General features: G+C 48.5%; 1 protein-coding gene across 1 annotated transcript; it reads right to left on the reverse strand.

Annotated features, from left to right (window-relative positions):
- Positions 1-8,987: 8,987 nt before the first annotated feature.
- LOC101169813 (coxsackievirus and adenovirus receptor) lies at positions 8,988-12,046 on the reverse strand. The gene is made up of 3 exons (XM_004079539.4): positions 11,915-12,046; positions 9,598-9,963; positions 8,988-9,526 (listed from the first exon to the last, which is right to left on the reverse strand). Exons 1-3 carry the CDS (start codon positions 11,973-11,975, stop codon positions 9,447-9,449), a joined length of 507 nt encoding a protein of 168 aa, XP_004079587.1. The 5' UTR covers positions 11,976-12,046; the 3' UTR covers positions 8,988-9,446.
- Positions 12,047-13,782: the final 1,736 nt, after the last annotated feature.

Here is a 13,782-nt window from a genome sequence, read left to right on the forward strand (position 1 = left end):
TTCAGCAGGAAGAACTTTCTGGACTTCCCTTCATGGTCCAGTTTGTGGGAAAAGTTTTGGCTTCTGCCAAACAAATGTCTAATAAACAACAACAACAAAGTTAAAGAGATTTCATTCTAGATTATGTATAGGTTTTATCCAACAAATCAGTTTATGCAAAAGCTAAAACAGGATATTACTAAAACTGTTCTGTTTTTAGTTTGAAGAAACGATGACGCATATTTTTGTAAATACTGTCAGGAACTGGTGGGGGAGGACCCAAAATGCAGAAGACCAGGCTTGGTGACAGAAAATAACAGATTTAAAAACCAAACTGAAACATGACAAAGCTATGGAGAAAAACAAAAAGGTGAAACAGCAGAGCAGATGAACAGAAACATAGACACTTAAATACTCTGAGGGTAATTAACTGAACTGAAGACAGCTGTGGATCCTGAACCTGAAACTGGAGTGACTGACAAAGGAAACCAGAACATGGACAGATGCCCACACATCCCTAGAGGAGGGGACCTGGAGGAACAGAAAAGAAGAAAACAAGTCCAGAACACGGTTTTCCTGCAGCCTAGCAGAACTGAGGGGTGACACGGCAAACCCTTCCCCAGAATCAGAATCAGAATCAGAATCAGAATAGGTTTTATTGCCAGGTTCAGTAGAGCGCACTTTACAAAACGAGGAATTTGTCTTGGTGTATATGGTACAATTAAAATAAGTTAAAAAATTAAATTAACATAACAACACTATATACAGTTGAGTAAGGTGGGAGCACAGGTGGACTGGGATGGTCTGTAAGTAGCAGCGATAGACCTTTGGTGGGGGGGGGGGGGTCAGCTGGGGGGAGTTGGGGTACTGTTCAACAGGCTGACTGCAGTGGGGAAGAAGCTGTTCTTGTGGCGCGAGGTCCTGGTCCTGATGGACCGGAGCCTCTTGCCAGAAGGGAGGGGCCGAAAGAGATTATGTCCTGGATGAGAGGGGTTGGCTACAATCCTGGCTGCCCGCCTCCAGGTCCTGGAGATGTGCAGCTCCTGAAGAGACGGGAGGTGGCAGCCGATCACCTTCTCTGCTGAGTGGATGACGCGTTGCAGCTTGGCCTTGTCTCTGGCCGTGGCCGCAGCGAACCAGACTGTGATGGAGGACGTGAGGGTGGATTCAATGATAGCAGTGTAGAAGTCTACCAGCATCTTTTCGGGGAGGTGAAACTTCTTCAGCTGCCTCAGGAAGTACATCCTCTGCTGGACCTTCTTAGTGATGGAGCTGATGTTCTGCTCCCACTTGAGGTCCTGGCTGATGATGGTTCCCAGGAAGCAGAAGGACTCCACAGAGGTCACCGGGGAGTCACAGAGGATGACAGGGGGGAGGGGGGCTGGGGCCTTCCTGAAGTCCACTGTCATCTCCACTGTCTTCAGAGCATTAAGCTCCAGGTTGTTAGCGCTGCACTATGACACCAGCCTGGCTATTTCACTCCTGTAGGCCGACTCATCTCCGTCAGAGATGAGGCCGATGAGTGTGGTGCCGTCAGCAAACTTCAGGAGTTTGACAGACAGGTGACCAGCTGTGCAGCTGTTTGTGTACAGGGAGAGTAACAGGGGTGAAAGGACACAGCCCTGGGGGGATCCGGTGCTTGTGGTCCGAGTATCTGAGACGAGCTTCCCCAGCCTCACATACTGCTGTCTGTCCGTCAGGAAGTCTGTGATCCACCTGCAGGTGGAGTCAGGCACATTCAGCTGGGAGAGCTTGTCATGGAGCAGGGATGGAACTATTGTGTTGAACGCGGAGCTGAAGTCTACAAACAGGATCCTGGCGTAGGATCCCGGAGAGTCCAGATGCTGGAGGATGAAGTTGAGGGCCATGTTTACAGCATCGTCTACCGATCTGTTGGCTCTGTAGGCAAATTGCAGGGGGTCCAGGAGGGGGTCTGTAATGTCTTTGAGGTAGGTGAAGATGAGGCGCTCAAAGGACTTCATAACTACAGAGGTCAGGGCAACGGGTCTGTAGTCATTCAGTCCTGTGATTCTGGACTTTTTGGGGACAGGGATGATGACTGAGGATTTGAAGCAGGCTGGCACATGACAGGTCTCCAGTGAGGTGTTGAAGATGTCTGTGAACACTGGAGACAGCTGGTTGGCACAGTGCTTCAGGGTGGAGGGGGAGACAGAGTCCGGACCCGCAGCTTTGCGGGTGTTCAGCCGTTTAAAAAGTTTGTTTACATCTCCCTCTGTGATGGAGAGGGGGGAGTGGGGGGAGGGGGGGCGCTGAGGTGTGAAGCTGTGTGAATGGGTCGGGAGTGGTTGTGGGGGGAAAAGATGTTGCTGGACAATGGCTGGGGGGGAAGGTGATGGGGCTGCCTGCTGTCTGCTTAAAGCGGCAGTAGAATGTGTTCAGGTCGTTGGCCAGACGCAGGTCGTTCAGACAGTGGGGGGCTCTGGGCTTGTAGTTGGTGATTGTCCTGAGCCCTTTCCAGACAGAAGCAGAGTCGTTGGCTGAGAATTGCTGTTCCATTCTCACACCATGGGCTGATGTAGCTTTCCTCACCTCCTTGCTAAATCTGTGCTTGGCCTCTTTGTATTTGCCTCAGTCCCCACTTCTGAATGCAGCTTCTTTCTCTGACCTCAGCTGTCTGAGCTTTGCTGTGAACCAGGGTTTGTCGTTGTTGTAGCTCACCCTGGTGCGTGTTGGAATGACGCTGTCCTCACAGAAGTTGATGTAGGACGTCACAGTGTCTGTGTACTCATCCAAGCTGTTGGTGGCAGACCTGAAAACGTCCCAGTCTGTGCAGTCCAGACACTCCTGAAGTTCCTCCACAGCTTCGCTGGTCCATTTCTTGCAGGTCCTCACAGCCGGCTTGCAGAGCTTTAATTTCTGCTTGTAGGCTGGAATCAGATGCACCATGATGTGGTCCGACAGGCCCAGAGCAGCACGGGGAACGGCACGATAAGCACCGCTGATGGTGGTGTAGCAGCGGTCTAGTACCTTTCCCTCTCTGATCGGACATTTAATGAACTGTTCATATTTGGGGAGTTCAGATGATAGGTTGGCTTTATTAAAGTCTCCCAGGACGATGACTAAGGCGTCTGGGTTTGTCCGTTCTACGCTCAGAATCTCCTCAGCCAGCGCTCGCTGAGCGGCGCGCACGTCGCCCTGCGGTGGGATGTAAACGCCGACGAGGAAGAATGAGGAGAACTCACGGGGGGAGTAGAAAGGCTTGCAGTTGATGATGAAGGTCTCTAGGTCCGGAGAACAGAGTTGAGAAACTTCTGAAACATCGCTGCACCAGCCGCTGTTTATGTAGAAACATATTCCACCTCCTTTCGTTTTGCTGGAAAGCTTCGCGCATCTGTCCGCTCGGTGCAGCTGGAATCCCCGAAGCTCTAGTGCAGCGTCCGGTATGGAGTCGCACAGCCACGTCTCCGTAAAACACAAAACACAGGAAGTGGAAAAGTCTCTGTTTTTGTTGAGCAGCACGCTCAGTTCGTCCATTTTGTTGCAAAGTGAGCGCACGTTGGAGAGGAATATTCCGGGCAGCGCAGTGCGAAATCCGCGCCGGCGGAGACGCACCAGCGCTCCTGAGCGCGTGCCTCTCCTGCGGCGCTTCACCTTCTTACGTGCCTGCTGGGTCAAAATAGCCAGTAAATCCACGGTAGAAGCGAGAAATGTAGGAAAAAGGTCCACGGGGGTTGTAGCTCTGATGTTCATGAGCTCGTCCCTGGAGAAGGAGCCCCCAGAACTGAGGCATAAAACCGAATTAAAACATAAAGTAAAACAAAGTAAAGCGCACCAAAACACCGAGGCAGCCGTCCGTGGCGCCATCTCAGAAGAGGAGCAGCACTGGTGACCCTCCTCTGGACCAGGAGACATAGCCAAGGGGGAATGAATGGTTACCCTCCTCAGGTACAGATTAACTGGATCTGGATTGGCATGATGTGGCTGCAGGAAAACCCATCTGGCGTGGCATGGAATGGCTTGACAAAACTCTCCTGCTGGGTCCAATGTGGTCAGGTCATTGTGTCAGGAACTGGTAGTGGAGGACTCCCAGAGGCACCATGACAAGTACACTGGAAAAAAAATATGAGACAAATGAAAAAATCTGATCAAAACTAACATTTATACATTTTATACTTTACTTTAACATAAAAAACATCTTATTTGATTTCTTTAATTTTGATTATACACTTCCATCTAATTTTTAATAATAATAAAAAAAATCTATTTTATTTAGTGCGCCTTTCATGAAACCAAAGGACACTTTACAAAACAGAGATTAAAAATGAGTTTGAGTTTAGATTTAAAAGTTTGAGGAGAGTTTATGTTCTGATGTGCTGCATCCTTTCTCGGCGGGACCCCGTCACATTTGGTGTCAGAAGTGGGATCGCAGAGGAGGCCACAAAAAGGTGAGGGCGCAGTGGCGTGGTGAGGAAGATCCACAGGCGCAGCTCCTCCGTCGAGGAAGTCCAACCTCTGAGGAAGAGGGGGTGGATCCGGGTGGCCTTGGCGGTGCTTCGTGCCTGGCCAGGGGCCCGGAAAGAATCTACGGCGTCTGGTTCGGCGTCCATGAGCGGTGGACTTCGCGGACAGCAAGGGCGGACAGCAAGGGCGGACCGCCGGAGCGCGGAAACGGCCGGAGGCGGGATGGGCACACCGCCCGGTTCAACAGCCGCCTACGCAGGCGTTGGAGGCCTGCGTGGCGATGGACAGGGGGCGGACCCACATCTACCGGGTCGTCCACGGAGTGCTCCGGGAGAGGCGCAACATCTCGCCTGGAATTTGCTGTCAGCGGCTCCGTTCTGCTGGGGTGCCATCCGGAAGGGGACCAGCGGGGGCGTGTTGCCGTTTGAAGGGCCTTTGCCGGGGCTGGGACCGACCGGAGCGGCGCACCGAGGAGCAGAGCGGGAGGATTGTCGCCATGGGGCCGCTGCCGCAAGTGCACCCATCCGACGTCAGGACGTGGGTGCAGGAGCACGAGCTAGAGGAAGGACCCGCTGATGCCTGGCCGATGGACTACAGGGCCTCGGCGTTGGACGAGGGGCGCCTGCTGAACTGTCGGGTGGATCGGCGTGGTGCCTGCACTGTGGCGGACGGCGGGACTAGACCGCCGCACATCATCGGTCCCTCAGAGGAGGGGGATGGTGTGACGGTGTGGCACCGTCAGATGACGAGGGGGGCCACACTGTATTATTTATGTATTCATGTTTTTTATGTTTAAAATCGTTACCTGTGGTGTCACCTGGACAATAATTGAGAGCCACGCCCAATGGGAGGGGCTCGCTCTTCAAAAGGGAGCCACAGGTAGCGAAATGAGGAGTGAGACTGAGGTGCCATGCGCTGTGGGGGGGGGGGACCGACCGGAGCGGTGCACCGAGGAGCAGAGCGGGAGCATCGTCGCCATGGGGCCGCAGCCGCAAGTGCATCCATCCGACGTCAGGACGTGGGTGGAGGAGCACGAGCCGGAGGAAGGACCCGCTGATGCCTGGCCGATGGACTACAGGGCCTCTACGTTGGATGAGGGGCGCCTGCAGAACTGTCTGGTGGTTTGGCGTGGGGCTTGCGCGGCAGCGGGCTGCTGTTTTTGGATCGCCGGACATCGTAGATCCCTCAGAGGAGGGGGATGGTGTGACGGTGTGGCACCGTCAGATGACGAGGGGGACCACACTGTGTTTTATTATTTATGTATTCGTGTATTTTATGTTTAAAATCACTACCTGTGGTGCCACCTGCACAATAATTAAGAGCCACGCCCAATGGGAGGGGCTCGCTCTTCAAAAGTGAGCATCACAGGGAGTGAAATGAGGAGTGAGACTGAGGTGCCATGCGCTGTGTGGTCCTGCGTGGAGCAATTGTGGAACTTTGTTCTGGAAATAAAGACCGAACCTCCTCACCTTGGCTCCTCTGCATCCTTTCTCGGCGGGACCCCGCCACACGGAGATCAGGAGGGAATTCTAGAGTTTGGGAGCAGAGCAGCTGAAGGTTCTGGTTTCCATGGTGACGAGTCGGGCCAGAGGAACAGAGAGCTGAACAGACGAGGAGGACCAAAGAGAACGAGGGGGGGTTTTGATATGGATGAGGTCAGAGAGATAAGGAGTGGGGAGGTTATGGAGGGCCTTAAAGGTGAACAGGAGGAGTTTGATTGTGGAGGTTCTGGTTCAGCTGGTGGAGAACCGGGGTGATGTGACTGAAGGAGGGGGTTCTGGAGATGATATGGACCGCTGAGTTCTGGAACAGTTGGAGCTTATTGAGGGTTTTTGGGGGAGACCAAAGAGGAGAGAATTACAGTAGTCTAGACAGGAAGTGACCAGAAAGTGAGGGAGGGGCGAAGATGATTAATGTTACGTAGATGGAAATGTGCTGAGCGAGTAATGTTATTGATGTGGGACTGAAAAGATAAGGAGCTATCAAGGATGACACCCAGACTTTTCACCTGAGGGGAGGGGGAGACAGACAGGGGGCAATAAAGCTTCCAGTTTTGTCGATTTATCAGCCCTAATTAGGTTTTACTTATATTCTATTTCACAAAATTAATGAAAACGTGTCATTTTACTCAGCTTCATGATCTAATATGAGTTTGTGTTTTTATTCTCTTTGGCGTTTACCTCCAACAATTGATGTTCAGTTTAATGTTCTTTGTTATTTACTGAATGACATCTGTGTCTTGAATAAAGAAAAAAAACTTAAAACAGGAAGTTCTAAAGGAGGAGGAGCTTCTGCTGCACATGTGCAGTAGATGTGCTGCTGTATTCTGTAAAACACGACCCCCCCCTCCCTCATGCAAACATGCTGCAGTCTGAACAGCAGCTGCATGTTTGCAGATGAACCACAGGAGAAACGTGAAACCCGGGACTTTCTGCCGGCCTCAGCCAATCAGAAACGAGCTGAGATCCGCCTTGATCTGATCCTGAGATCCCAACATCAGGAAAACACTAAACCTGCAGTTAGGATCCCTGCAGCTTCATGACTCCTGTGCAGACATGACAGAAGGACGGGTTCCTGAGTTTCTGTGTCAGAGGACGGTTGGCGTGCTGGTTGGCGTGCTGGTTGGCGTGTTCACAGCAGATCTGGACATGTTCCCGTGTGTTTATAACGGTTACATGTTTTGGGGCTGTGTGAACAGGAGCAGCTGCAGAAAAACGCCGCCAGCAAACATTCCTGACACGTCTGCTGCTGAGAAACCTGAACTACGGAGGCCCAGAAGGGTCACAACTCAACACAATAACTCACAACAATAACTTGTTTTGTATAGTGAGTGATAGTGTTGTGTTAATTATTTTGTGTTGTGTTGTGAGTTGTTTTGTGTTGAACACCTGAGAACGGTGATGACACCTTTAGGAGGACACGCCCACTCACATCACAATAAAGCAAAGCCTGCATCACCTCAGGCTGGTTCTTCCAGCTCCTCCAGACCGCTGGGATGGTTCTGAGTCAGCTGGAGGGAGACATGTCTGTGGATAAAATGAGACGGAGAACCAGAAACACACGAGAACCAGACACCCAAGAACCAAAAACACCTGAGAACCAGAAACACCCAGCTGACCTCAAACTGAACAGCACAAAGACCATCCGTCACTCAGAGAGACACTTCTTTCTTTAATGAGAAGGAGGGGCTGATGGGAAACGTAGTCAATGGTCTCCCCTTTCAGAATAAAAGCTCTACGTTCTGCACTCGACCTTTACGACATCGACCTGATCTTACTGGGACGGATGGTTCTGCTGAGCAGACCTAATGAACCCGTCAGGCTCCACGGTTAGAACCCTCTGGGTGGCGTGTGAACCTGTGTGGGTGGAGCTTGACTGTGGCTGTTATGCTCAGTGTGACGTCAGACGTGTTATTGTGAGGCCTAACGGTGACTCAGATGGGAATTCCCGCTTCTCACCAACATCCAGGAAGCCCCTCCCCCTGCAGCAGCTTCCTTCAAGGAGGCGGGATGTTGTGGTCGCCTGGGGGGGTGGGGGTTAGGAAATCAGTAAACGGAAAGATGTGGAGGTTTTTGTTACTTTGGTCACATGGGAGAGATCAGGAAAACAGACATTGTTTTAAAAGATAACTGTTTAATTGTTCTAAAAGAACATAAATAATTTACAAACTGGGCATTTATAAGAGGTTAACAATATCAACTCAGGAGACAAACTTAACTTTAACTAAACCAACTGAGCAGACCAAGAAAAAGAAACGAACGGATCGCACCAAAAACACTGCGGGGGCATTTATGTTGGCGGATCAGACAACAGGGGGAACTAACAACATTCAACAAAGACTACAAAGACAACAAGACTAAACTCAAAACTTGATCTCTTAGTGAAAAAAATAGAACGAAATGAATCATAACCAACAAAAGCAAATAGAAATTAAATAAGTTCATGGTTTGTCCCTCACAGTCTCTGTGGACGTCTGTCCAGTTGCTGATTGGAGCATTTAAAGGCTGTGACGACTTCCTGTTTTGGCTTCACAGCTTCAGAAGCAGCAACCAGCAACCAGCAACACTGGCAACTCCAACACAGGTGACAGTAACACCAAACAAACACGAGTGTCTGCTACAAACACAATAAATGTAGATGTGAACTCAAAGAAATGTGGACACAGCAGGTTGACTCAAAAACACGTCCTTTCAAACCTTAGCTCCGCCCCTTTCCTTCACCAAAGTGGAAATTACTATAAATACTTAACTAACTCTTTATGCTATGTTCACACCAGTCATGTTTAAGAACATGCTAAACACGCCATGTTACTGTTTTATGTACAACAACCTTTGGTTCCAAAAAGGAAATCATAAAATAAAATACATAAAATAAAATTGATTATTGTTATTATAGTAGAGCGTCTGTACGTAAAGCCTGAAAACAGACCTGTAATGGTAGATGGTTTATACTTATGCAGCGCTTTTCTACATAACTCCAAAGCCCATAGTGCTACACAGTCACACTCACACTCACACACACACCCACTCACACACACACACACACACACACTGGTGGCGGCTCCGCTGCCAAACACAGGCGCCTGCCTACCACCAGAGGCAAGGTGGGGTTCAGTGTCTTGCCCAAGGACACTTTGACTCATGGGCGTGCAAGGCGGGAATCGAACCTGCAATCTTACGATCATGGGTCGACCGCCCTACTGCTGCACTACAGCCGCCCACAAAAAACCTGCATATCGACGCCGGAACATGGGACTTTTCGTACGGGAACCTGACACGCGCACACGCGTGCGTTATGCAGACTGCTTGAACGCGGTTTCCGATGTGAACGTAGCATTAGACGTCTGTCTGAAACCGGTAACGCCGCCATGCTAACAGGTGAAATGTTTGTTTTGTTCAAATATGCAGATGGAGGTTAAAGCTCCGCCCTCTGATGCCCCCACGCCCAGATGCTTTCCTCCATGAATCATCAGTCGGTGTCTCAGACGGTTCTGCCGACCCAAACATGATCCAGACTCTCCCTGGAGTCCATCCCTGCAGCTGGACTCAGACTGAACCGACCATCACAGCCAGAACCAGCGGGACGGCGACCAGCCCCAGAGCCCCGCCTCCTCTGCACGCCGGAGCTGGGAACAACAGAGGTGGGATGTCAGCGAGTGAAACGCGGAGGCAGAACAAGTGAACTGCAGCAACTCACAGGAAGGGGCGGAGTCAACCGTGAGGCGGATGTAGGTCTGGGGAATTCTCCCATTGCTGGACCCAGATGTGGCTTTTTGGTTTCTCTGAGCGACCAAACAGGTGTACGTTCCCGAGTCCTCCTCCGTCACCGTCCTCAAACTCAGAGACGCGTCTCCGTCCTTCACCTTTTCCTTCTGGAACGTCACGCGGCTCTGGTAGGACGGATGCTGGCTGTCCGTGAGGATCCGCCCCCCCCGGTACAGGAGCAAGTAGGTCTCTTCCTCGGCAGGTTTGAACCACTCAATGGCGATGATGGAGTCGTTGTTTGGCGCTCGACATGGCAGAGTGACGTCCTGTCCGGACACGGCTCTGATGTCTACCATCTCTGCAGGACAGAAACACAGCAGACGGGCTGAGGACCGATGGATCCAGAAGAATTCCTCCTCATCTGCTTCATGACTGATGGGTCACATCCTGATGTTCTCCTGCTGCTCCTGAAGAACGTTCCGGCTCTAACCGGTCTGGTTCTCTGTCATCTGCAGGAACATCCTTACCAGAGTCATGGTAGATGGACGCATTTGAAGGCCAAAAGTCAGGAGCTCCAGGTTAGATCCCTGAGGATCTCCACGTGTTCACGTGTCAGTGACACACATGTGGAGTTCAAACTAGGGATGGGTATCGTTAAGGTTTTAACGATACTACTACTCTTATCGATACTGCTTATCGAGCCGGTACTCTTATCGATACTTTTTGAGGACGAAAAAAAATAAATAAATAACAAATTAAGAACATAAAATGTTTTATTTCCTCACTATGCAACAACACTTTATACATGAGAATGTTCCAGACAGGATATTTATTTAATTATTTAATCTAATTGTTTTTATTCTTTATGAGTGTGATGTTTCATTTGATCTTTTGTCCATTTTCCACAACCTTGAATAGACTTTTCTGTCTGTCAAACACCAGAGTTAAGTTAAGTTAAATGATGGAAACAAATTCACTTTGATGCAGACTCCTTTCTATTTTGCCAACTCCATTTATTTTTCTTTAAATCCAGTAAACCCAATAAATGATATTAATTTTACGGATGACAACTATCATTAGTTATTAATTATTATTAAGTATTAGGAAGCAGCTGATAGTTTGTTGCGGGTCTGGAATCATAAGCGGTGAGTCTAAGCCCCGCCTCTCTACCTGTTTGTTGTATGCTCCGCGTGCAACACCCCCCCCCACCCCCCCTCCCGCTGCCCCAGCCTGTTCTGCACAAACAGCGCAACATACGGTCATCGTAGTAGCAAGGTGACAGCATGGTAGGCAAACTTAATAATTTTTACGCAGAAACGTTAGTTCTTAGTCTAGGGCGCTCACGTGTCCCCTACAAGATCACCACTGACTGTGTGTGCGCTGCCTTGTCTTGTGTGCGTGCGCGCGCGGCGCGTGCTCTGAACAACAGCCCCGCCCCCCGTGCACACAAATAGACAGACAGAGCTCTCCGCTTCAACGAGAATACCGAAATTAATATAATCATTAATTAACGGAAATTGACTGACTTGGTGAGTTAAATATGGCAGATAACGCTTATATTTTGTGGGACACAAAAAAAGAAAAAAAGACAAAGTAACTCCTCCAGTACCGATAGCAGAACCGTTCAGGTCAGATCTTAACGATACTGCGGTCTTGAAGAATGTGGCCCCGGGGCTGGTTCAATACCGGGGCACGGTACCCATCCCTAGTTCAAACCCGGTTGATGCAGCAGCGATAAGTACAAGACGGGTTTTGAACCGGACACCAAGAGGGTCAGACGTTATGGTCGCGCACAGGTATGCAGCATGGATTCTGATTGGCTGCAGGATGTCCACTAAAAAGTGAGAATGTTTTTTGCGTTTCCAACACCAGTGTTTTTCATTCGTTGTGTCTTATCCCGTTTTTTGCCTATGTTTGACTTTGCTTTCATAAATTTCAGTTAGCCTGACAGAGTTGCCATCAAACAGCTGATAGCTGTCATCTGGATAAACACGTCACCCCCCTCCTCCTCCCCCCTCCCTCCCCGCGCGCGCTCACCCAGTGTTTATCGGAAACAGAGAGGATTCCTATAAATATGGATGGAGACGCGGAAAACAAAGAGACTCGAACCGAAAGCGACACAGAAAAAGCTTTAGATGAAATGTTTCACAGTTTTGTTTCTCTACAGGTTTAAACTTCACTTTCGCTTCAACAAACAGTTAAAATCCTTCATTTCAAGCTGAAGTTATAGCTGATTAAATAGAAACTCTGAGTGTTTTTCAAAGTAAAAGCATAGATTTCATTCTCATTGATCTCCCGCTGCCCCTCACCCGCAGAAACCCGCAGACTCAGCAGAACCGCACACGCAGTGGCGAGCTGAAGAGCAGTCATCCTCCTCTTCCTCAGGACTCCATGACAACTCAGGCAAATGACTTCCTGCTTCTTCCTCGCAGCTCCTGTGGGAGTTTTTTTTCCACAAGAACTTTATTAGTCACAATGATTCAATCCGAAACAGGAGGAGAAGAAGCCAGAGGAACTGTCATAACATGTCACACAAAGACACTGAAATGACGCTCAGAGAGAGAGTTTTAACTGTTTCTTATGGTCAGAATGTTTTATTGTTCATGTTTTGTTTGACTTCATTGACAAAGTTAGAAAAATGAGGAGTATGATTTAAAAATTTGGATTCATGCATATGCATAAAAATATAATGAGTTTAATGATATACGATTGTTTTTATGAGGCCAAACAGTCCATGTTCTGAGCAGAGGAGGAAGTCTGAGTCTATGTGGAAATGCAGTTACTAACTTTAGAGTTTGGAGGAAAAAGGACAAAATACATTTACAGAATCTTCAGGGAGTTCTTGAGGTTACATCAATGTTTATTTGAATCTTTGAGGTAGAATTTATGGATTCATTTAAAGGAGATTTCTGTCACTTTATTGGTTAGAAGATGTTTTCTGGCAGATTCCTGACATTTCATTCCAGTATTTCAGTCTAATGATGACATCCCTTCAATGATGGGCAGTTTGAAACCTTCTGTAATAAATATGCCAACGCCTCATTGTTATTAGCATTATCGTTATTAGCGTTAAAAAAAACACATGGAAATGACCGGATACTGACCCCTAGTGGCCGTTTGGTAAATTAAAAAAACCTAATTTTGACTAACATAATTTTACAAACAACATGAAAACCTCCCATTCTTGACATTTGATGAAGTCAAGTCTGATTTCAGAGAAAATCAACCTTTATTTTATGTAGTCCATAAACATGAAAAAGTGCTTGAGTTCCACCAATATCTAATGCAGGAAGCAGAACAAAGCTAGAAAACTGCAGACCAATAAACATGTTACCAAGTACTTCAAAGGAGAACTGGTGGACAACACGTTGCCTTTACATCTGAATGATGGCTCAACGCCTCTCCACCCAATGAAACATCTCTCCACTGATACTGACATGCTGTTCAACATTTATGAAAAATGGTGAAAAGTGGTGGCTGCAGTTTTTCTTGACTATAAATATGCCTATGACATAATTAACCACGATGTCCTCCTTATCAAACTTTGTCTTTTGTAATTTCTCAGAAAGCGCTCTTTGTTGGATCAGATCACATCTTGTGGACAGAACACCAGCAGAGCAAATCTGTGCTACATCGTTTAGTGGGAGTTCCCCGAGACTCAATACTGGGGCCTCTCCTTTCTACTCTGTACTTAAATGACCGATCAAATATACAGGTCTACATGTAAAAATACAGTTATATGCAGACGACACAGTTCCTTATGTTCAGGCAAAAACGAAAGTGCCATTCATTGACTGGTTCCAAGAATACAAACAAACTGTCTGCATGTTTTTCTCTCGGCTGTCATCCAACAGTAACCAGCTAGTTTTCTTGGTAGACACAGAGAACGTCCAGAGTTCAGTTTCCTGTTCAGGAGAGTCTGGCTTCCCAGCAGGCTGCATCAGAACCCTCCTCGTCTGTCTGCCTTGTTCTACTTTTGGTTCTGTTTTATAGCTTTCTACTTCTGTTGGGGTTCTGAGGGGAGGGTCGGATTGGGGACTCCCAGAGTAGGTTTCCATGGTTACAGCAGCTGTGTATCACTCCCCTAAAGTCAGCTGTTTGAGGAGAAGAAAGTTTTGAGCTTGAAGCTCCTGGATGAAGGTCCTGAAGTCGGTGATGGAGGAACGTTGGTGTTTCA

The sequence above is a fragment of the Oryzias latipes genome, chromosome 18, assembly GCF_002234675.1.
Source record: "Oryzias latipes chromosome 18, ASM223467v1".
In the NCBI taxonomy this organism is placed as follows: domain Eukaryota; kingdom Metazoa; phylum Chordata; class Actinopteri; order Beloniformes; family Adrianichthyidae; genus Oryzias; species Oryzias latipes.

Excerpts from the sequence above, each read along its gene's own strand:
- LOC101169813 (XM_004079539.4), bottom strand. The coding sequence starts at position 11,975 with ATGACTGCTCTTCAGCTCGCCACTGCGTGTGCGGTTCTGCTGAGTCTG. Across the intron at positions 9,964-11,914 it reads GAGTCTGCGGGTTTCTGCGG|AGATGGTAGACATCAGAGCC; the intron begins GTGAGGGGCAGC and ends TCTGTCCTGCAG. Across the intron at positions 9,527-9,597 it reads GGTTGACTCCGCCCCTTCCT|CTCCGGCGTGCAGAGGAGGC; the intron begins GTGAGTTGCTGC and ends TGTTGTTCCCAG.